This window comes from Macrosteles quadrilineatus, unplaced genomic scaffold (genome assembly GCF_028750875.1).
Source record: "Macrosteles quadrilineatus isolate MER2022 unplaced genomic scaffold, UCM_ALF_1.0 Scaffold_3__2_contigs__length_128488019, whole genome shotgun sequence".
Classification (NCBI taxonomy): Eukaryota; Metazoa; Arthropoda; class Insecta; order Hemiptera; family Cicadellidae; genus Macrosteles; species Macrosteles quadrilineatus.
The window spans coordinates 50,502,561-50,527,820 of NW_026542596.1; the positions used below are offsets into that span (position 1 = coordinate 50,502,561).

At 30.4% G+C, this 25,260-nt stretch overlaps 1 protein-coding gene across 1 annotated transcript; it reads left to right on the plus strand.

Moving 5' to 3' along the window:
• The first annotated feature begins 1,459 nt into the window (after nucleotides 1-1,459).
• On the plus strand, nucleotides 1,460-22,780 carry LOC128989189 (neurotrimin-like). Its single transcript, XM_054411059.1, has 10 exons — nucleotides 1,460-1,555; nucleotides 4,845-4,958; nucleotides 13,185-13,392; nucleotides 16,813-16,971; nucleotides 17,611-17,739; nucleotides 18,337-18,477; nucleotides 19,494-19,643; nucleotides 20,227-20,271; nucleotides 20,696-20,770; nucleotides 22,300-22,780. The coding sequence occupies exons 1-10, from the start codon at nucleotides 1,460-1,462 to the stop codon at nucleotides 22,416-22,418; spliced, it is 1,236 nt and encodes a 411-aa protein (XP_054267034.1). The 3' UTR covers nucleotides 22,419-22,780.
• Nucleotides 22,781-25,260: the final 2,480 nt, after the last annotated feature.

The following is a 25,260-nucleotide window of genomic DNA, read 5'->3' on the forward strand; positions in this document are numbered from 1 at the left end:
ACGAGAATTTGGAAACCTGATCAAAGAGATTTCAAATATTTAAGACGATTTACCTTAAACAAAATAACCTCTTTTGTATGACTATAGCTTAAAACTAATTAAAAAAAACTTTAATAGTATGCTTGAAAATAGCTACAAATCCAAATTTGTTTAAAATACGTAATAATAATTTAAAATTCAAAATATTATGTATTAAACTAATGCAGTTTAAAATTTTATGCTAAAATAAATATATAAAAGTACTAGCAAAACTAAAATAAAACATTTAACTGTGAAACTGTATTCTGTATCAAGTAGAACAGCCATAGCGGTAGAGTGAAGGTATTACAGTTTAATTCAATAGTATCGTTTCGTCTTGAGGTTTCCTGCATAATTAATCCCAAAGGTAATTACCGGAATCTATTGATTCTCAGTTACCTTTTATGTGCTAATAAACCTTCCTTTGTCCAATTTTATTCATTCTCTTCAACCTACACTTCTAATAAAGATGTTGGTTCGCTTAATTACTGCGTAACGTTGTTAAGTTGCTGAATACAAAAGATCGTAGATCGTATTACCCATTATATTTGACTTACTCAATATACCTAAATCAGGGATTATGTTTTGAAAAATGTAATGTGACTTTGGAATAGGGACAATCTAGTATACTAAACATTTTCTTATCGAGGTTACCCGTATTATTATATCTTTTAGTAAATCTTATAAGAAATATTTCACAAGAGAAAGAAAACTAAAAGTGTGTAAACACGATTCAAGATTTGCCAGTAATTGGTAGAAATGCGTCATCTTAAGCAGCGCGAACGTTAAATTTACTTAAGGATAAACCAATAATTTTTTCATCTCCGAATGCACACTGACAAAACACAGATATATTTTCCTCTATTTGAGGTTTGAGTTTACAAGGGAGTTAAAAAACTCACGTATATTGTTGTATCAAAGATTAAAAGCTTAACATAGTATTGTTGATTTCAGTTTTAATTAGTTTATTCCTGTTAGGATTTGATTTCGTTAATTCGAATTCGTTCTTCTCGCTTGTAGTGTTGTTTTATTTATGTAATTTCAATACAAAATATAAACATTTTGAAAGTACTAAATATGTCTGAGTAGTAGTAGTCAAAATAGTATTAATAATAATTATTTGTGTTTACATTATGATTAGTCTCATTAGACTTTTGATCTCGTCTGTAGAGTAATAGTTGCAAACATGTTTTAAATATCAATTTTAGTTTTGGACCTTTTTATGAACAAGCGAACTTTTTATCACTTGAGAAACTATTTTATTAAATCTTAACATTACGATAATGTGCAATCGCTTTAAATAGCCACTAGTTAATACGAAAATGCAACAACCTTACCTTGAAACCAACATACATTTGGGTGTCCAGTTTGTTAACTATGAGATAGTGATGTATATGTATGAGCCTTATCATCAATTTCTCGTGGCTCTTGGGAAGTCCTCATGGCGATAAAACAGAGACGTGCCATGCAGCCGAGAACTCTCAACTTAAATCAACTATGTCTATCCATATTCCCCATGTTCCTCTATGTTATTACTGTATACATACATAGAACAACATAGTCACTGACCACTACAGGGGATCTAATTGTATTGGATTTGATTGTGCCATATAATTATTTGTGTATTTCAAAATTATATAATTATGTATAGTTGATATTTTCCACAAAGTAACAAAAAAATTAAAGTAGTATTTTATCTTTGTATAGTTTAAATTTACGAAAAATTATAATGTGTAAGTTAGTCTCATTTCCCAATACAATTACAGAAAGGAGCGTCTATTTCCTTTCTAAATTCTACGGCCATAATGTTAATAATTGAAGTAAGTAGGAGTTTTATAGGCCTAAAGGTAACCTAAAACTAAAATTTATAGAAATTCTTTAATTCTAAATACTTAGGGAAAATGTCAGAGTATAATATAAAACTATATTTCGTCTCGAAAAAGTGAGAGAGTGTAAAACATTTAATGTTGATTTTGCATTAAAATAAATTTCTATACAACTTTTAGAGACTTGTTTAAGCACAATCGGAAGTGAATATTTAATACGATGTTTTTATAAATTAGTGTATTAGGTATAAAATAATATCTTAAAAGGATCTAAGCAAACTTTAGTAGTAAATCAACAACGTCTTCAGTGTATTAGAGCCAGACATATGCAAGAGGCAGGTTTTTATTTATATATAAGTGTCACAATTATATATCATAAATATATGTTTAACTTTAATGATAGTTTGTGATAGTCTGTTAATTAAGCGTTATACTTAAGAAAAACTAAAACCAAGCACAGATGTTTCTTTGGCATTATTGGCGGTCACGATTCATTATTTACCTTTTAGTATTAAAACCTAAAAAAAATACGAATACGTTTGTTATAAGGTAATTGAATAAATTTTCCCTGATTCTTACATAAATGACACGTATAGGCCTAAACCTAAACTAAATCTGTACATTATTTGGTAAAGAAATGCATAATGAAAGTAAGGTTTTAAAAATGCACTATTTTAAATTATATATAACGAAACCTGCATAGCTTTTTAGAATTTCTTGTGTCAAATGTCGATCTTTTCAGCCATCACTGTCAATTAACTTAGAATTTCGTGTCAATATCCCGTCGTCATTTCGTGAAATGGCTGCTGTGACACCTTCCTTACAGAAGCAGCAGCTTCTAGGGTACAAAAATTGAAATTAGGATTAAGAATTTTAGATTAGAATAAGCCTAATCTAAGCATCATGCACACTCAATAAGTTTTCAATTAGATTTAAGTTATATAACATGAATTTGGCATTTAATAGTATTTGAATATAAATTAGATTAACATTTATAATGTGCGGCAAAATTAAAAGCTTGTCTCCTAAAAATCTACCAAACCTAAAAGATACTACGTTTTGTTCTTTAAATGTTTAATGGCTGGCCAAATTAGGGGTTTTAAATGTAAATCTTTATTAGGTTTAATAAGCCCACCCGAGTAGATTAGTTAATTTCGAATAATCTCTCTTTGAAAAATGTATATCAATGTTGGTTTAAAAACTATTTATTCGTGTTACATATTGGATTTTAAAATTGTTACTGTTTATAATTGGTAGAAAAATTAGGGTTAAGTGAATTTATTTTAAAATCACTACAAACGCCATGTATATCTTAACCCAAAATATATGTTTTGAATATATTTTTTGTGTAGTGAGTTAAATTTTACGTCTATTTATTTGATTATAATAGTAATATGGTTATCAGACTGTAGTATTAATATTTGGGATTTATTTTTAGCTTAAAGGATACGCATTTTCCAGTCAACATATTTATATTTAGTACAGGTGTGTATAGCTCTCAAAGCTAACGATAAGAACCATTTATTTGTGTAATACACATTCATTTAATATTTTCATGTAAGGTATAACGAATCAGATACCATATGCTGGAAAATTGATTTAAAATGTTTTTTTTTATCAACATAACTATTTATTATGGACTTACTATCATCTCTTAAAGGCCCCTACCCTACTTTAAAAAGTTTAAAAGCACAACATTATATGATTTCATGGATTTAATGCACAGGGGTGTGTGTTTTAGGCGTTTAAACTGTTTTCCGTAGTCTAATGTGTGCGTTTAATTGTTTTAACAAGGAAAACTTCAATTTCATTCTGAATCAAACTTGAAAGTTTTTATTTAAGAGTTAAATTATATAGGACACGATAATAAGGCATTATAATAAATGACGGAATAAAATCAACTGACATTCTTTTAACTGTGATTTAGTAAAACTAGAAATTATTCAAAGTTTATGACAGCGGAATAAAAGTTACGGCTCAGTCAAGGGTTAATTAATTTACTTTTGTTTACTTCAAAATGTTTAACTTTGTCAGGCTTCTTGGAATATCGTTATTAAAACTGGACTCATAAAGCTACGTCTTCATCTGCATTTCGTCTATGCAAATTTTATTTTTACCTGGATTAATCTTTTAATTGCATTTACGATTTACCACAAGACAAAAATGTCTTGACTTTCTGTTTATCCAACTGTAACAACAATAGGATATATAATTTAGGTTTTATTGAAATGTCAAGATAATTTCTCTGCTATTCTATTATAATATAATTTAGTTTTGGGTTCGACGCAAAAACCGTATGTTCGACTAACTATATGGGTATATGAGTTATGCCGATAAATTTTACTAAGACCAATACAAATTCATATATAAACTGTTAAATAGTGAAAGATGTTATAATTTAATTAATGTTCTATTCTTAATACCATTTTTTTACAGAATTCTTTTTTCATGCAATTAACAAACAGCTGTAAAGTAAAACCTATAATTCTACAATGTCAATCAACCAATATCTAATGATGTTGAAAATTGTCAGATATGTCAATTCAACAGCCAATACACAGCACTGTCAAATAGATTAAATAGATGGAAACAAACAGAGGATTAATTTTAAAATATGCTTATTCAATTTGAAAATGATGAAAAAAGTAAATGTGGTGTCTGTAGACGATTGGCTTTTTAATTAAGTAACCGTTAAAACTGCCATAAAAAATTATAATGATAATAAATTTCTCATTTTCTTCAGAAATGATCATTATTAAATAGCTTTCTACTGTCGTTTTAGGTCAATGCACCTCCAAACTTAAAATGCACCCCCAAACTGACAATGCACCTCCAAACTAACAATGCAACTCCAAACTGACAAAGGAAATTTAACCAGAACGTTCTTAAATAAAGGATGTTAAGTAAAGCGACTAACATTCACCATACGCTGAGATAATTCTCAATGTTAATTATTAAGCGCATGGTAGTTAAATAATATATGTGTATAATATATATAAGATATGTGTTATTGCAGATGTGCCAAGATTCGGGGAGCCCATTATCAACGTGACCGCCCCTGTAGGAAGGGAAGCCACACTAGTATGTGTCGTAGACGACCTGGGGTCTTACAAGGTAAATGCTACTTCTGAATAAACTTATATTTTCGTATAAATTTGTCTATTTAGTCATTTTTAACCACGTGTTAGCTATTTACTAATTTGAATTCTAAGTTAAAATGTTGTTTAATTTCTATATTACCGCATTTTGCTCTTTATTCCTGGTCCTTTGAACAAATTTAGTTTTTTGATTCATTATTGTTTATGGATTGTTTAATATATTTTTGTTATATTTAAATTAATTTTTAAAAACTATTTGGTATTTTGTGCTGTCAAATTTAGGATAAGACCTCTTATATTTCTTATTTTTGGAATAAAGCAAAATCTTGAAGTAAGTTTCAAAGACTGGGCATATTGACTGATTGGCAAACCAATAGATTTAAAGCAAAGCTAAATACGAACACAATACAAATACAGTTAAGTTTAAATATATTGCAAGTAGTGTGATTATAATTGATACTGGTGGATAACATATACTCTGATATGATAGTTTGTTTATTTATTATCTTATTTCAAGGGATTTGGTGTGTACGTCAGGAGTTTCATAATTAATATTAAAACATCATGACAGTTAACTTAATTTAAAGGGGATATTTGTCATCTAGAATTAAATTTACGAATAACACTCGGTTTCCACTAGTCTATCACACGAATATAAAAATAATAATATAGTCCGAGTAGCCACATAGACGAGCAGGTCCAGTTTTCCTGGTCGGCACAATACATTTTCCAATTCTCTTTTGCAGGACACTATACAGATCTCCTCCCACGGATATCAAAGGTTCCATTTACTCACATCAAAGGCAAATAATGTCAGCAGTCGGCTCTAAAGATTATCTGTTTGCTTTTATACAACTAATCTACCCATCTACCTTTGGAATTTCCAGCTCAAAGCATGTAATGCGAATCCTTTGGAAACTGCCAATGTATTGATGGGCCAATAAAAAGTAATATGTGTAGTAATTATGTGCATGAGTTATCATGATACATCATTGCCACGTAATCCGTAATAATCTCGTCAATCATGCAGTTTGAGTTTCTGCAAGTAATGCTTACTTTCATTACAGGAGAAAATATCCCTTTATTTGATTTACTAATTACAACAACCATCCATGTAGTTGAGGCTAAAATTAAAACAGTAATCGGACCACAATTATATTCAGATAACTTAACTTATCGTGGCAAAACCGTAATTTCCATTATAATTACATTACATTCATTGTTTTATGTGTTCTCTGCTCAGTATGATCTCTAGCACAAAAAAAAAAAAAAAAAAAAAACAGTTTCATCCATTCCAAAAGTATAAAATACTTATCTTTTTTATTTTTGGATAAATAGTTCAAAATTTTTTTGCAAATTGCCGTTATAAGCCGTTATTGGAAAAGATGAAGAAGAAAAATTTATCCGGAAAATCAAAAGCCAACATAAAGAGGTGAAGTTTAAATATTGTACTACAAGCTATTTAAATGTTTACTTTTAACATGATTTTACTTTTAACTTCGGATGGAGTAGTAAAGTAGGTATATACATTTAACAATAGTAAAAAACGAAGAGCTTAAATTACATTTTCTAAGCATGGGACAACAAAGACGGCGTAGAATACTACGCGCAAGTCTTAAAATTAATTTAGATTAGTAAGAAAGTTGATGAGTTCAATAAACATAGGGGTTAGGTGCATTACTTTTCGTCAACATCAATATGGAAGTATAGTGTCTACCTCATTTAAGTGTATTTGTTGTAAAATGTTTTACCAATGGTTTTTTTATTATTGAACCAAGAATAATTCTCATGCGTAGGAATGCTAAAATAATATATAATAAAATGTATATAAAATTTAATATTATTTAACTTGAAATTTGCATTTATGACAACAAGTATCCACTTTTCTTGTCTGTGGCTATATTAATTACATGATAGCACAGTTTTATATTGATGTTTTTAATATAAAAAACAAATCCAGCTATCAAAAAGTCTTTTATTAAAATTTAACAAACGTAATTAATGTTTGATTAGTGTGTCTGGGGAAACACTAAAATGCAAAATTGTATCCCACATTAAGAAGAATACTATATCAAATTAATAAAGGTAAACAATTAAAAAACTTTTTGTTATTATCATGGTAACTTATGTTAAACGCAGTTAAAACATCATGGTTATCGTACTTAATTCATATAAAGTTCTTCCTAGCAGCCAACATTTTAGTGTTTTACAATTATTTGGAATTTTGGTCATTTTTAAGTGAATCAAAATACAATTTGAAGGGTTGGTGCTTCAATGTCAATTTGGTAATTATGTTTAGGGTGCGTCACGATCCAGCCAACACAGCAAATGTCAGCCAAAAGCCAAAATGTCACTTTTGATTATACTGCAGAGTTCTCTGTTGGCTGATCCAGTAATGAACTAACTAATAATATAATACATAGTACAGCACTGCTATTACTGTTTTAGAACAATATAAGTAGAACAATACGATGCACTATGTTCTAATCACTATCTAATTCTATTTAAAGGACATTTCTGATATCCAATTAGCATTGTAATATTCAAACTAAGGATTCTGTCGCTAAAATACATGTAGGCTGTTTGAACAAATAATCACATTAATTATAGATAATATGAGATCATTTTATGCAAATAGTGTAACTTTTCAACATCACTAATTTATAATAGCTTTAACGAATAAAAAAAAAATAGAAACCATTTAACAAAATTGTATGCCTCACGTGCTATTTTAAAACTAACACCTCTGTCTTTTAGTACATTAAAATTGCATGGCTAAAATATAGTTAATCTGATAAGCCACTCAAACAAAATGTCTTTACTCAGTATACCTGTTTACGGAACAGAGACAACGTAATAATTAAACCAGTTCCCAACACGCATTCAGTAGGTTGACTAGAAGGTATCGACAACCTTGTCAGACGTTGAACACCTCCGACTGACGCTGTCTTTCAGACACAGCTGTTAACGTCGCTGTCAAACTGTCTATGAGTAACAGTTTGCTGTTGCATAAACAAAATTTACCTGCACTTGACATTAAACAACCTTCTCTGCTCTTAATTGATTAATATCCCTATCCAGGAATACCTATGAGTGGAAAACCAACAGTCAAATGTATTTGTACACATTGTTGAGCCTATGGATTGGAAAGGGCGTTTTATTTATATAAAATAAAATGTATATTATTAATTCAAAAGATTTCTTGTAAGTTGTTTGATTGTTTTACCTTTGAATTTGGATGGAAATTTCATTTCAAACATTCTATTCGAAATTTAAAATGTTTAACCATGTTTGGAATGAAAATGCATGTATACCTAGTCAAATTGAGACACCGGCTCACTTATTTTCGTGGAATATGCCATTTTTTTACAAGGCACAAAAAAAACATCTTACTGTAAAACTTTATAATATTTCATGTCATATAATGTACTTGATAAACGAATACGAAGGGGGTAATTGAATATTGGAATTTAGAATACTTTGCTATATATCAACACTGCTACATCTGCTCTATATAAATGGAACATCGACTTAAGTCTGTAAAAGTATATGGTTAAGCTATTGAAATATCGAAAGTTGAACATACAATATACTATATTAGTCTACAAAATGTAAGGACCCTCTTCAATTGGACGGGAGTATAAAGTTAGCTCTTTGTTGTGTTAAATATGATTGTAATTCCTGGAATATATTTGTAATTATTTACAGTACAATTATTATAATACAATCCTACAATTAAATTGTAATAGACGTGCTGAATATGCACATGCAAGGAGCATATAATATATATTAATATGCATGGTTTTAATAAAGCCCCTCGTTTAAGAAACGAATACATTTTAGGTACACAACAGGTACAGTAAATTTTAACGTACATTTATCCCAAGCTCTCGAGAAATAATTGTTTTTTTAATTTCTTATTTGTCAAAGTATAATGTTGACACAATTCCATATAAACATTTAATCTTATTTCAATGTTCAAAAGCTATATCCATGACATTTTTAGGGCCATTCTCTCAGGAGTAAAACTGTAAATGTCAACCAACGGTTAAAATGTCATTCTTGATTATACTGCAGGGTTGTGCGACGAATAAAAATACTCCGACGGTAGGAAATTTGATTTGATTCCTTTGTTACCTCTGTGAAATACGTGTTATACTATTATAAATCTACATTAAGATAACAATAGTGTTCACATATCATACAGTATTCCATTTACTCTTTCAGCTCCAAACTAAAGATGAGTTTGATAAATACTTGAAATGATTATAGAGGAGAGAATCAGAGTAGTTAGAATAAAATTTAGCATCAGGCTTGATTAGTCGATACAAAATGATATTTTTTTAAAGAAGAGATTTAAAATTGAACTATTTCCTTCTTTGTAAATCTTGATGTGTCTTTGATATGTTTAGAGTTTTAGTGAAAAGGCAGGAAAACTTAGTTAATTACTTTTATAAGGAGAAAAATTACTAAATAATAAATTAATAAATAATAAAGAGCAAAAAAAAATTGAGTGCAATATTTTATATTTTATCAATATGGACACAGAACATTTAAAAACCAACAATATATATTCACGCAATATACAGGGTGTTTGGTACTCAGTGTGAAAAAAAAATTTTGGTGTAAGTACAAAGTAAATGCAGTATGATGATGCATATAAAATGTCCCAAGTCTAAAAATTAGCTTCCCAAAGAATTATTTTATGTTTTTAAAAAATGACTATGTTTTTAAACTTAATACAGCTATTTCTCAATTACCTGTAAATGGATTTGAGTAGACAATGTCATTTTCCTGTTCTACATTAAATTTTTAATAAGAATAATACAAAATGACAGAGGATCAGTTGTAAAAACTCCATCGTAAATAGATTCAAAGATAAAAATTAAGATGTTTGGTAAAAATTAAAAAAAAACATTGGTCAATTGCATTTGTTCACACCCTGTATACAAGAAAGTGTCGGAATATGTTAAAAACTGCGCCATTTTATAAGCTTTCCAACCATATGCTACACCATTGAGCTTTCTGTCTGTTTATGTACGCTTTCGTGGTTTGAAGACTACAAAGCATGGCGTCTTTAACATTTAAAACATAGAAAGTCAGCATGTATTAAGCAAAAGTTGTATTTTTGTTTCAGCTTGAACAGTAAAAACAGTAAAAAAGTTCCCTGTTTTCTGGCATTCAAACCACTAAAATAAACAAAAAAATATCTAAACCTCAATAGTGTAGCATATGGTTGGAAAGCTTATAAAATGGCGCAGTTTTTAACATATTCCGACACTTTCCTGTATACAGGGTGTGAACAAATGCAATTTACCAATGTTTTTTGCATTTTTATCAGACATCTTAATTTTTATCTTTGAATCTATTTACGATGGAGTTTTTACAACTGATCCTCTGTCATTTTGTATTATTCTTATTCAAAATTTAATGTAGAACACGAAAATGACATTGTCTACTCAAATCCATTTACAGGTAATTGAGAAATAGCTGTATTAAGTTTAAAAACATAGTTATTTTTGAAAAACATAAAATAATTCTTTGGGAAGCTAATTTTTAGACTTGGGACATTTTATATGCATCATCATACAGCATTTACTTTGTACTTACACCAAAAATGTTTTTTCACACTGAGTACCAAACACCCTGTATATTCATGTTTTATATTAACTTTCATCTGAATATAACTTGACTTACTTATCTCCTTTCACTCCTGCACGGAGCATAGGGCCTCCACGACACAACGCCATCGGACTCGGTTGGCAGCCAAGGCTCTCACTTCCCTCCAGTTTTCCCTGCATCTCTTATTAATTTTTCTATTGTTATTCTCCAGGTGAATATAAAGCACATGTTAATATTCTTAAATTCCAAAACATGTGTTTGAGCCACACTAAAGACACAAATATTGAAATGTCAAAACATTTCAATATTCTTGGAGGTCTTGGAGCCTTTGGTCTTGGAGATAGACTAAAGGCAAAATAAATCAATATAATACTTAACAATACAAGTGAGTTACTTACTGTAAATTGTCTTTTTTAAATTTCTTTAAAAACATAGTAAATTTGAAATTATTTAGTTATTCTATATTTACACTAGCTGACCCGGCGAACTTCGTATCGCCTAAGTTATAGGTTTCCCTAAGACAGACCGACCCGGCAGACGTTGTCTTGCCTTTGACTATTTATAATTTAAGTACCGTTACGTTTAATTTTCAAGATGATCTCGTTCGCATCGCTCAATCACGTCCTGGTTGAAGTTCGTTCGCTACGCTCACTCACCTTTGGGTTGGAGCTCGTTCGCTACGCTCACTCACCTTTAGGTTGGAGCTCGTTCGCTGCGCTCACTTGCCTTCAGGTTAGCTCGTTCGCTACGCTAACTCGCCTCCAGGTTGAAGTTCGTTCGCTACGCTCACTCACCTTTGGGTTGGAACTCGTTCGCTACGCTCACTTGCCTTCAGGTTAGCTCGTTCGCTACCCTAACTCGCCTCCAGGTTGAAGTTCGTTCGCTACGCTCACTCACCTTTTGGTTGCAAATTAGCTGTTGTCATAAATGTAAAAGAAATAATAGTGCTGCACCCTGTTGGTAATCCTTGTAACTTTAATGCTATTGAACATCATAGAACAGAACCAACTTGTTTAATTGAAACAGCTGTTAAGATTCATTAATTCCATTTCTCATAAGGTTAACATGGGAAACTCCAGAGCCACTGGGGCGGAGCCCTTTTAAGAATTTCGAAACGGGAAATAGTTTACGTCCGATTCGCATACCTACAGAATTTACACATCAAATTTCATAACGATCGGTGAAGTCGTTCCGGAGGAGTTTGCAGACAAACACTGTGAGACGAGAATTTTATATATTAGATTTTTCATGGAGGCCTCTTATACCCATGCAATATTAACGAATAATTCGATTTTTTGCTTCTATATAGTAAACAAATATTTTTGTTTGCTACGAATAGACCAATTGCATCCTTAAAACCTGGAAAACCTATTCAAATTAGTTTGAATTGCCGGTCCCAATGATACACTAATGACCGTTTAGCTTTGTACTTCTTTCATTTGAACCCTTCCAAAAGTAATCAGTAAATTGTACTGAAAGTGGATGGGACACAATCCAATATATCGCATTCCCTTTCACACTGTCCAATAGAGAGTCCGATGTATTGCCGGATGTATATCTCCTGTCAAAGCTCTTAACTGTCAGTCGATCCAACCAAATCTTATCACTTTTACTTTTGAATACTATGGCTTTATTTGGGTGGCTATGTTTACAGGTAAACTGGATACCTTTGATTTAAAGTACACTGTGGCCCTAATAGCTGCTTAAACTGTTTAACTTTAATGCCTGTTTTAATGGACACTCCACAAAAATGTTGAGAAATGGTTGAAAACATAAAAAAACTAATAAAATATGAAATACAAAATTTTGAAAAATGTAAAGCACTTAGTTTTAAGATAGAGTAAGATTTCACAGCTAATAGATAAAAATAATCGCCGTGAAATTATGAGTACTTTTTCTTTTTTTTTGGATACCCTGTATATATTTTACTCTTAGAAATGTATTTTGAGGAATATTAAACCCATTTGGCTTAGACCATCGACATAATATATACACTTCTGCATTTAAATGTTAAAAAGATTACGTAGAAAATCTATATTTGCAACACGATGTTTGATTTAAAAATGGTCAACCTCGATGTTTTTTTTTACGTGCTACTAAATAACATAAGAAGCAAAGATTAAAACAACAAACATATGCATGTAAAAATTTAAACCCAATTGTCTATATGCCTGTGTAAATAAAACATGAATCATGTAATTCACGCAAACTCCACTTTCATATACTTTATGCCTAAATTGGATTTACCATAGAATGAAATTATAAGAGTCTAGGTAGGATCATGTGTGTAGATTAAATGTAGTAAAAAAAATGTATATTATAATGAACGAAATCACACTCCTTTGACCATATTTATACCAATAATACATTACGGGCTCATTAAAATGAAGAATTTCTGTTTTTTCTCCATATTTTAATATGATAAAGACGTCGAACAAGTTTGATCAAACGTATTTAGTACGTTTGAACTTTAATCATATTTACTTTATATAATTTGGGAAGTTCGTTTAATGCACTTAAGCTAAGAGAGGTATTTCTTTACAAGTATAATTTTTTACTCCAAATCCACTTAGGATCCAAAATATTTTACCTTCCAAATCATCAAATTATTTCCCAACAGGTGGCGTGGCTAAGAGTGGACACTCAGACCATCCTGACGATCCACAATCACGTGATCACCAAGAACCACCGGGTGGGAGTGACTCACAGTGATCACAGAACGTGGATGCTGCATGTCCGGGAGATCAGGTCCTCCGACAGAGGATGGTACATGTGCCAGATCAACACGGACCCCATGAAGAGCCAAGTTGGCTTCCTAGATGTTGTGGGTAAGCTGTGGAGGTGTTGAGAATATGTGTTGTCTCTTTGAAATGAGAAAAAACTAGACGTACAAAGGTAGAATATTCCTAATCTGAAATAAAGTTCCTCTCAGTGTTTATAATATGCAAGTCCTAAAACAGTAGCTATTGCAATACAATGCACAGTAAAGTACGAGTGGTGGCTAGAGTGAATGAATTAAATGACAACTTGACTAAAATCAAATTGTGCTTTAGTATTTACTATTTATTAATGGCCTAATAATCAAGAACGTCTAGTTCCAGCATCAAAAGTATATCTAATCGTAGGTTAGATAAAAATATACCTACTATTAATTATTAATCAGTTAACTTATTCTAAGGGCTAGAAGAATACTAAATACAACAAGGAAATACAATTTTAACTTATGATTTTGTCCTTGTTTTGATAATCAATCTATTTGTAATCAACCTACTTGTAGTCAGCATACTATAGACAACGAATTAGGTGCTTAAATATTCTATCAACTAATATTATTATGATTAGATATAATAGGTGATAGAATAGCTAATCATCTAATTTGTTGTCTAATAGTACATAATTATTCATCATGGATAAGTTATATTAGTTAAATATGTATGTAAATTACTTCAAAACGTGTTTTATATTGTATTAATTTGGAACATAAAGCCAATTTGAATTACCTGTTCTTATTTTTTCAGTTTACACTTAAAATGTTTTTAGAAAAAATGTGATTAAAAATTAATTAGCTAGTCTCTTTAATATACTATCAAGAGAAATGCTGTTGATCAACTAGCCAAAGAGTTATTTTGATAAAGTCTCGTGCAAAAATGTCTAGACATGTAATAATAATGACAAGAGTTATTTGCAACAACATTTTATGTTAATAAGTTTAGATCAATAAAACATTATTAAATAATCATTTTTATTTGACTAATACTTTTAAAGTCAAATAAAAATACGCTCCACAATACTTGCCACTAAGCCACAGCGATTAAACACAAAAACTCTATTTCTGACACTGACAACTAAAGGCCAAAATTCAATAATCCAATTACCAAAACACTAACAGAATATCGATGAGGTGAAATGCGTCGTACAGCCACTTCTGCAGCTGGCCTGTGTTTGTTGGTTCTAATGTCTGTTGTTATTATGCACTAATTGGCAACTAAATGTGTTGGTATTTGCCTCTGCCTACCTTATGAAAATATTTGGAATTTTCAATCGATTAAGGAAAAACTACACATAACGAAGGGAACATTGAACTAAACCGCTTTCAATAACTAGCCAAAGGAATTATAAATAAGTACTCGTATACTGTAATATGTTTCAATCAGGTAAAGTTATTGCATCGTAGGTTTGTTGCGATAATGTGAATAACAAACTCTAAAATCATAAGGCTGTACGATTAATTTGATGCAACATCTTTTACCATGCTAAAGAATCAAAAGGTTGCCTAGTTAATGGGTGAACACTGACGAACTATTTATAAAAATTAGTATATTGTTTTAAGAACAATATTCATAGTAAATGTTAACCAAATATAAACCTGAAATTCCAGCTGTAATAAAAATAGTTATACATCGTGGTTTAATAACTTGTTTTTTGTTTTTTATTTATTTTTTTTTAGTATTGACTATTGGATTAGGTTCAGCTATCGAAGTTAATTAAAAGGTTTTATCTAAAGCAAAATGTAGTATTTAAGTAGATGTTAGTGAATATAGAACCAAAAAAGACCTAAAATCTGTGATAATCCTGATTAAAGCTGTTTTATTTTTTATAAACACATTTAATAAACATTTCTTTTATTGACAGTAAAATAATGCTTTACTAAATTTCTTTTCACAGTTCTTTTTTAATGTAATTTTTACCAGTAAACCATCCAAAGTACTACAATTATTAATACAATTCACCTAAAAACGTAATCCAACAGTATGAAGGAGATTTCACAACTGTTTTATCATTGTAGTGAAATCACAAAGCTTCATTGAGTCGTATAAAATAACGTGCAGGTGGAATGGTGGTGATTCTACAAACAATCACACTGTATCTATCTTCATAACCCATGGTGCGGACCATGATAACGCGCTGATTAAACTGGTACGTCGGGATTGCACAATAAATATTTATTCATCTGTTCTGATTTGACCGGGATTAAAACATTCATCTTATTACCCTTTCTGGCTATCGAAAAAATGCGTATTGCTATTGTAACAGCTTTGAATACTAGGAAAATATATCTTTATTTTTCGGGAAGAGTATGAAAATACTTGCAAAATGTAAAATATTGTTGATTTAAACGTCTCACATGTAACTCATTTAGTAAAACGAGTAAGTTTATCTTCAGAAAACAATGCATTATAATTTGGTTATTATTATTTAAATTAAATGCCTTTTTAAAGTAGAGTTTTTTAAATGTCGTAACGGCAAACTATAATACTAATTTTCATAGTTTCTGTAAAGATTTAGGCCTAAGTTGTGGTAAATTCACAAAGCTAGGCCTACTTGTATACGTTATGTACTTACAACACATATAAAATACTTATAATTTATTTGAATGATTTTTATGGCACTAGGTTTTCGTTTGTTATTCATTATTAATTAATTGAGAACTCTTTGGTAACTTATGATCCTTTAACAAATAAAGTCGTCATTTCGCAGCTCGTATGTTATTAATTCTCTTTAGCTTCTGTAATTTTAAGATGGGAAAGAGCAGGCTGAGTATAAGAGTGTAGGACTTCGGTCCCCAAGGTCCTGGGTTCAAATCTCGCTAATCACCATTTGATTTTATCATATACTGAGCAGTTTGTTTTATCTATGATTTTATCAAAATTAAAATACCGCAACACTATCCTAAAGTGCTGCGTACAACAGATAAGGGCACAAACCAGTGTCTTATGATAATAAGATGAGATGGAAAAAAGAACACATAAGTTCTCAAAGAAACTGTAAAATTGTTCACAAATAATGAATACATTACTATGTAACCTAAAACTACCTACTATAAACTTAGCAAAATTGAGAATTTGAAAATTCTCTAAAGGAAACACTTTCTGGTCATAGATTTCCACTGCTATTTTGCAGACCTGACAATGGAATGGGTAGGTTTCCATTTGGCTCTGTCTTGTGCAATTCTCCAAGTAAAACGTACAGATCCCTTATTTGTATCTTTATTTGTACCTATATTTACATAACAAAGAGTCAAAACACACCGTTCAAAAGATTAGTTAATATTTCTAATGTTATAGAATATTTAAGAACAGTAATACAAATACTTTAAAAACTAAGACAATTTACATTACCGAAACAGTTTATACACACAGCCAAACTAAAATTAAAGGCAAAATTAGTTTTGAATAACTGTATTTTCATATGAAACTCTCTTGAATGGTTATGCCCTTTCATTTATGTATTCCTCTTCTTGCCTGCAGTGCCTCCTGACATTCTTGACTCCCCGACCAGCACAGACATGGTAGTCAGGGAAGGAAGCCCAGTGACTCTCCGATGCGCGGCCTCTGGCTCTCCCGCGCCAAACATTACCTGGAGAAGAGAGGGAGGAGAGCCAATACCTCTCACTACTGGCCAGGAAGGTACACATTTATTGGAGGAAACATAAACTGTCTCACGACATGATTGTGCTGTGTCATCATCTCCTACAGAAAAATTAATCCCTTACATAAACGCTAATATTTAAGTATTTGTCTTTCAAGCTAAAATATATATATATAATATTTACTCTGACAGTGGCTAAAAACCATACAGTGAAAAAAGACCGTTTTCTAAACAAAATTTAATATTTGATTTATTTCATTTTTATTGTTTTTCTTTTTCGTTTTACCGTTCCATTTCTATTCTAATTACCATGGCATTCTATTCTAATTCTTACATTGTTTAGGCATAAATATTCTATGATGAAAAACCTGTATGTTTGTAGGATAAAAATATGAAAACTAATCTTATGCCAATCGGTGTCAGAGCATAATTATCTACAAAAATACTAGGTAACTGATGTTCTATTATACTACTATGCATCATAGATCCAGCACTTTCATTAGTCATTTGTATTAGATTTCAAAAGTCCTCTTAATTCCGATTTACAGTTTTCATTTCAGAGATTTAAAAATAGCTGGAATATTATTTGTCAATTTTCCTTAATATTTTAAGCCTAAATATATTTGAAATAAGGTTAGTTTTTCAATATATGTATAAATATTGTTCACACTTTTTAGCAGGCACAGTAGAGGGCAGTATGCTGAACATATCTAGGGTCAACAGACTACACATGGGCGCCTACCTCTGTATCGCCTCCAACGGAGTCCCTCCTTCAGTCAGCAAGAGGATCATGCTCACCGTCCATTGTAAGACTCATGAATATTCATTTGCAAGTATTTGTAGTACAAAAAATAATGTAATATAAAACATAGTTTTATTCCAATAACATCTATTTACAATCTAAATTGATACTAATAAAAAGGGAAGCATTCAACTATACATAATCTCAATCATAGAGTCAAACTGTACAATCCTATTTCGTCACCTCTCTCTTTTTCACAATGTTATTCAAAATTATGTTAAAACTTTTTTTACCAAACAGGAGCTCCATTAAAAAAAAAAATACTCCATCTAGACACGTACATTAAAAACTAATTCTAACTTTAGTAAATCAAAATTCTCAGAGTAAAACAATTAGTAAAAATGTATAGGTTATGTCATCAAAACGATAAAAAAATATCTTTTTTACTTTTCTATTGATTGTTTTATGTTTAGATATTATTCTTTGCTTTTTCTGAATAATGGATTCAAAAAATCTCTTGAGTCAATGGATAAACTTATATTGAATTCATTGAAAGCGGACAATTTTATTCAAAAGGTAATTAACTGCTTTTCAGTTAAATTTATATATTATAAAAACAATGCAACTACTATGCAAAACATTGTTTCATTATATTTTTCAGTCCCTCCAATGATCTGGATCCAGAATCAGCTGATAGGTTCGAGAGAAGGTCAACAGCTGATCCTGGAGTGTCACTCCGAGGCTTACCCTAAGTCTATCAACTACTGGACCAAGGGTGATAAGGGCGAAATAATAGCTCAAGGTAAATTATAATCTATATTAAAATATTGTTATTATGTTTCTTCTTATTAATATTTTTTAATGTATTTTACATCAAAACAATTTACGTTCTATTAAGGTCATACTAGAAAACCCACCAAAAAATAGTAAATAGTACATTTTAATCCAGTAGTACAAAATGAGAGTGACAATACCGTTAAGCATTTAAGCAAATATTGTTTTGTCCATCCTACAAGTAAAACTTAAAATGTAATTTAATGATGCACACATTAACTGATATAATTTAGAGTCGTGGTCTTCTAGTACCAGAAAGACACTATTGTACAACAAGTGACCATGGAAGCCTATTCTTGAAGTTCAACTGATTTTAATTTGCTCATGAGAAAAAATTAATAGTAAGCATGGTTTGGAAAGCAACGCGACAGAATTCGAATCAGAGACTGCTATATAGTGTGTTTGGACACACTACACACTACTTTATTTTATCAGTACAGTTAAACTCGAACTGTACCTACCAGTTCTCGCCCCTGGATGTTACTCGCACGAGCCCGAAGCCTACATGGGCAGGCAAGTACAATGTTAAAAGAGGCCATGAACCTCATTAAAAAGTTATGAGAGCATGCATTGAATTGTTTCATCGGTTTTATAAAATTTATTTTTATATTTACATGCAATATTTTGTGTAAAACTCCAATGAAGGAGAGTGTGGCAAAGAACAAAACTCGCCATACGCTAGTTAAACATTATTATCAAGATTCTGCTTCAAATTCAAATCCCAATTCATTGCCCATGCTCTGTTTCAAATCAAAGTTTTTTATACAATTGTTATACATATATATTGTATAAAATAAAAAAAAATATGGGTAAAAAATCTGTTAATTTGTTCCTTAATAAAGAGGTCTAAGCTAAAATAAGTAATACAATTTAATTTATATTCGAATGTTTTTGAAAACAAATTGTTATTGCTTCTAGCTCTTTGTTTCTAGCTTTCATTCAGTTTTAATTAAATTAATTCCTAATATTTCCCCTTCCTTTCAGGTGCAAAATACGAGCCAGTTCTTGTAGAACACCTATACAAAGTTATCATGAGACTAACCATCAAATCTCTGGGACCCGGTGACTACGGGGCGTACAAGTGTGTGTCGAAGAACTCTCTGGGAGACACTGATGGTACCATCAAAGTCTACCGTGAGTATTGCAAATATTAATAAAGGAAAATAACATAAAAAAATTATTAGGTAGTACAATATTCACACCAAATATGTGGTATTAATCAACAAGTCGTTTTTATCACTAAAAATCATGCAAATAATAATTGAATAGTTTAGTATGCTACCTAACTTACGAGTATATACAAGTAAAACTTGACACTTAAACATTCATGAACGAGAATGCGATTTTTGTGTCCTAGTTAATTATATTATAATTATGATTAACGTATGATAGTATACAAGGTGCATGCAAATGGTGTACCCCCTTGTGGAGAAAGTGAGCTACTTCAATAGTGGGATGAGGTAGTCTAGCTTTTTTATTTAATCAAAATATTTCATTTCCCTACTAAAGGTCAATGATGGAAAAGCCGGAATGTTGTTCAAGGGTTTATTGCGGACATTTTCTATCATAATCGTAAAAGCCAATACACCACGTTTCAGGATCTGGAATCTGATCCCGTCCTCAGGTAAAATTGATTGTGGTCCTGTTGAATACATAAGAAATTTAAGTAAAATTTCAAAAAATTCCAAAATATTAAACCAATATTGTTTTGTTTTAGCTGTCCTATCGGATAATGTATCAACTATGAAGCCAAGGCACAAAGGTTAGTATTTAAACAAGAATCAATAAAGTTCCCATCGTTTTAAAAATAGAGCTGTACTTAACTCTGCTGAACTGAAAACAGCTAATGTATAGACTAAATAATTTTCTAGCTACGTAGAGAACAAATTAATTATTATAACGTAAAAAAGTGTTTCAAACAATGGTTTAATTTAATTATGTGTATGTAACAAAAACGTCCCATGTACAAATTAGATTATTTATAATTAATTGTTCATAGTGAAAAGACTAGTTGGTCTAAGAAGCAGAACACTATTTTTTACAAAACTACATCAGACCTTAGGCATTGTTACTTTTTCTGCACAACATTCATGACAAACATCAAAACTTTAAATAATTATCATTACTTAACTTTTTTTATTGGAAGCAACATAATACAAGACATAATCCATGTTTTACTGTTTCAGACAAGAACAGACTTCGCCCCAAATATGGAGGTCAAAATGAGATTGGAGACTCTGGAGGTCTAGCCAAACAAAGAGGTAAACTTAATAATAAGTAAGATATTAGCATAGAGTTTAGAATGACGAAACATTTTATCGTTGATATCCATGGCAAAACGACTATGCACATCCTTGCATTGTGGTATAGGAAAGGTTCCACTTAAAATTATACGGTTATTTTTCAACATACAAAAGGACTTTTTACAGGCTATTTGACTGATATTTTTTTGATGGTAAATAACCATTTTACCTACGACCGTTTTTTATACTAGCCTATTCAATTCAGTTTTTAAAATTGAAATGATGTACTTAAAAGTATTATTTACCTACTTTGCAGTATTGTATTGTTGCTATACAGTTTAGATTTGGACCAATTAGGTTCGAGAATTGAGAAAAAAGAAGTAAAATAGTTGTAATACTTTTAACCCCAATTGAATTCATTAAACAGTGAGTGAGTGGTTGGAACAGTAAACATTACATTCAGTGGCAATGAGAGGTTATAAGCGAAAACACAACTTCTCTTAGAAGTCATGGATAGTGATTTTGAGTAATTAAAAACAATCGTAGGTAAAGTAGTGTACGTAACTAGCATAATTAGCCTTTAAGCCACTTGTAGAAGTTTTATTGGCCTGGTTTTAATGGGCTCAATTTTTTTTGCCCGTGTCGTTAAGACTATCTTTACGCTATTAGTACCTAATATTTACCGATTCAAATATCCGAAAAAAATCACCTTGAACGGAATGTGAGAAAAACTCGTAATGTGCCACGTATGAAAAAGGTACTTTCCTTAAAACTACAATATAAAATCGATTATATTAGCGCATTATTTTGATTTTACACGTTGCAACTTGTTTTAACACGTTTTAATTAGCTCGATTTCTTGTCTGTTCGGTACAAATTTTGAAACCGATTTTAAACTAACTGTTTTATTAGCTAGAGAAATGAAACTTGAACATAACTCAAAAATAGTATTTAAATTACATGATTTTGTTCAATAATATTATTTAATTAGAGGCAAATATCGAAAACAATAGGTTGAATACTATTTAAAAAAAAAAACTTCCCAATATCCCTAATAATTGTATAGACAAAAAAGTCAATAGCAACATATCGCCATTGAAGTAAAGAAATATCATTTATGTGCAGGGCAAAACCCTAAAAGTGAAAATATTTCCTTGTAATTTGGGTTACGTAAAAAAATAAAAATAAAAATACTGTGTACATGTCCCTAAGTTAAATTCATTTGTATAGTCCACTTTTGAAACTATCAGGACTCACATACGTATAATACTGTACGTGCGTGCATTAGAATGTGCCGAATTTTAGCACGTCCCAAGTGTAAGTAGCATATAATAATGCCACATTGTAAACATAAATAGTCATATTTTTCTTAGTCCAACTTTTAAAGATTTTAAACGGAGCAGTCATAACAATTGTATCTATAACTAGAGCTTTTTTAGGTTTGATATCATTTCGAGTTTAACAGATGAAAATTAAAAAAAATGTGAATAAATTTACTTAATTTATTATCTTTAGTTACTTAACTAACTTAATTGTATCGATTTCAGAGCTAAAGGTTGGCGCTTACGACGACCTGAGTGATGACGAAGAGTCTTCAGCACCAAGTCTTCACAAGACGATCTTGGCCTTCATCTTTGTCTTCCCTTTTTATCTGACCACTCTATAATACCACTTTCGGCTAGTTTATAAGACTGGGTCATTAACAGATTTTATATTTTGAGTAACGAATAATATGTGAATCAACATAGACAATTATGTTTTATAGCAACAATATTAAGGTATAATTTATAATTTACGAGTAAATCCTATTTATAAATAAATCCTATTTATTTATTTATTAGTGGTCTTTGGCCTTCAACCATGTCAAAACTGATAAATCACTTCTGTTCATCGACGATACATTAATCGATTTTGACACTGTCTTCAACCAAAAACCACAATCCTACAGTGTAAGTTCGTAGAAGTTTATTAAAAAGTTGATTTATATGTAGTTGCCTAAGAGCGACTGCAATCCATACCATATCACTAAGCATGGACTATTAATAAATTGAACAAAACGTATTGTTATTTATTACCAAAGTGACCAAAGATAACGTTTTAGCTATTAGTGATTTTGTATATATTTATCGTAGACACTGGTTTGTGATGGTCGTCGTAGTGTAGTTTGTAGGATGCTTAAACAATAGTTTAGCGTATATTTGTACTGATTAGGCTTCTAAAAAAAATGTAGTTTTCTTAACGTCCATTACTTGATTGACAGTAAGTGTTGATTTTGTATTTAAAAAAAATAATCTTGTTTGACTAATACATACAAAGTGCATACCAAACATATCAGCGGATAAACTGAACTGAATTGTATACATATTTTCGTATTCTTCCACTTTTATACTAATTCTGGAAATAATTACTACGGTTTGAAAAACTTTTTTGAAATCAACTTATCAATATCTATATCTAGTTATTTTAAGAAAAGGGATTTTGAATAACAGTGAACAAGTATTGTTTATTTGTGAGAAATTAAAAATTAAATGTTATGTTATAATTGTTTTACATTTGTACTTTCCATGTGTTTAGAAGTCATACTGTACTTGCTATGTTCTCAATGAAATGATCTTAACTTTAATATTTAGTATATAAAAATGCAATATGTAAATAGTAACAATTGTTTTAATTGCTTTGTAATATAAATTTGTAAATACAGTTTTGCTAATAAAAAGATAAAAAAATATGACTAACCTCCAACAGTGTATAGTTAATCCTTTGTTACACATTTATCCTTTAGGCTTATGGGATAATTTATGTGTTGAAACCACTATCAATACATAAAAAGAAATATTCTTTGAGAATTTCACACTACGTATAAATAGAATACCTTGTAAATAATGTCTGAATAGATTCCTAATGTGCAATATATTAAAGTGCTGAATATATTATGTTCCACGCATGGGCAGTTAGTATATGTAGACGGGCAAATAGAAGTTTAAAAGTGGCCGCCAACCTCTTAAAAATTTTAATAACAGTGATTATAAAAATCTAAATCATATACTGTAAGATACAACGCCGCCGTAATTTAAATCCTAGTTATTATATAATTTCCAAAGTAGCATTATTTACAGTCAAGCAATGAGAAAAAATAAATAGTATGACAACTACTATCCATTTACACTAATCCCTTTTACAACTAAAATATCTCGGTGGTATTCGACATTTTCAGTTCAGAATACTAGATTTTGTGTGGCTTTGCATACATCTACAATATGATAAAGCTGACATCATGCTGACAGTATCTCTGAGTGAAAATAATGTGAAGCCATTTTTCATATTGCGAAAAAGACAAAGAAGGGTTAGCAGCGCCATCTCCACAGTTAATCCAAACTCACGACCCGGACAGGAAACTCAAGAAGATAACTAGGTAATATATTCTACTTTCCAACATAAATATTTGGCTTTGAATATTTACTTATATTCTCTCTCTACAATGCGCTTATTTAATACTGTACTTTTATACGCTAGGTCTTCTTTTGCTTTGTTCCATGTAGGAACTATTATTCAGGTTTTGAAACCCTATTTTACTATTGGAAAGTAGAAAGATTGTATGGTAAAAAGATTTTTCTGAAGAATCTTTCCCTATGATATAGTAATAAAAAATAACCACTGTAAAACAATAAAAATGGTTACCATACCACAAATATATAGCTGAACAATTGAGATTATATGCAAACACTTTATATTAGGTTCATTATATTTCCTAACTTTTAATCCATTAGACAGGTTATAAGATCATCTGTCAAGTAGGATTAATTTAGGTATTCATCGGGGAGAAGCCTAAATGATTAATCACGGTTAAACGTTATTTCGTAAACAATAAAAAAACAATGAATATAGTATTGGAAAAAAACAGTAGGTCTGATAGTTAAATATACTAAACCGAGGTTTAGAATTCTCACGTGAAAAAGGTTAATGTTGTCCATTTGTATTCTAACAAATACTGTTACTATGCTGATCACACGAATAAATAGAGGTTTTCAAACTTGAAACAAGTCTGTTGTGAAACCTTTCAAATATATAGCACTGATACTGCACATGTGAAATAGATTTTTTTCACGTATGCCATTTTAAAATTTTCTCCTTTAACCATTTAATGCTTTTTAGAATTACTGTTTAGTAACATAGCTGTATATACATTCTTTTTACGTTCACATTTCATTTACTTTATACTGGTACAAACAGGCGCAATTCATTATAGTTTAAATTGATTTAACTTTGTTTTTATAACTGCCAAAATGTCTAACTTATCTTACTACATACAAATTCAAACTAGTTTTAATTGCATGTAAAACCCATGTCTTAGATGATTATGTTTTTATGTATGTCACTTGACCCTTACATAAAGTAGACTATAAGCGCAAAAAATAATTTTTGAAATGTAAGTTTTTTTTATACATCATATACTATCAGTTAATACAATGTACCTATATATATATATATATATATACATGATATATATA

Coding starts and splice junctions, on each gene's coding strand:
- LOC128989189 (XM_054411059.1), top strand. CDS start 1,460: ATGGCGATAAAACAGAGACGTGCCATGCAGCCGAGAACTCTCAACTTA. Junction 1,556..4,844: donor TGTTCCTCTATGTTATTACT/GTATACATACAT, acceptor AATATATATAAG/ATATGTGTTATTGCAGATGT. Junction 19,644..20,226: donor TGGTACCATCAAAGTCTACC/GTGAGTATTGCA, acceptor GTTTTGTTTTAG/CTGTCCTATCGGATAATGTA.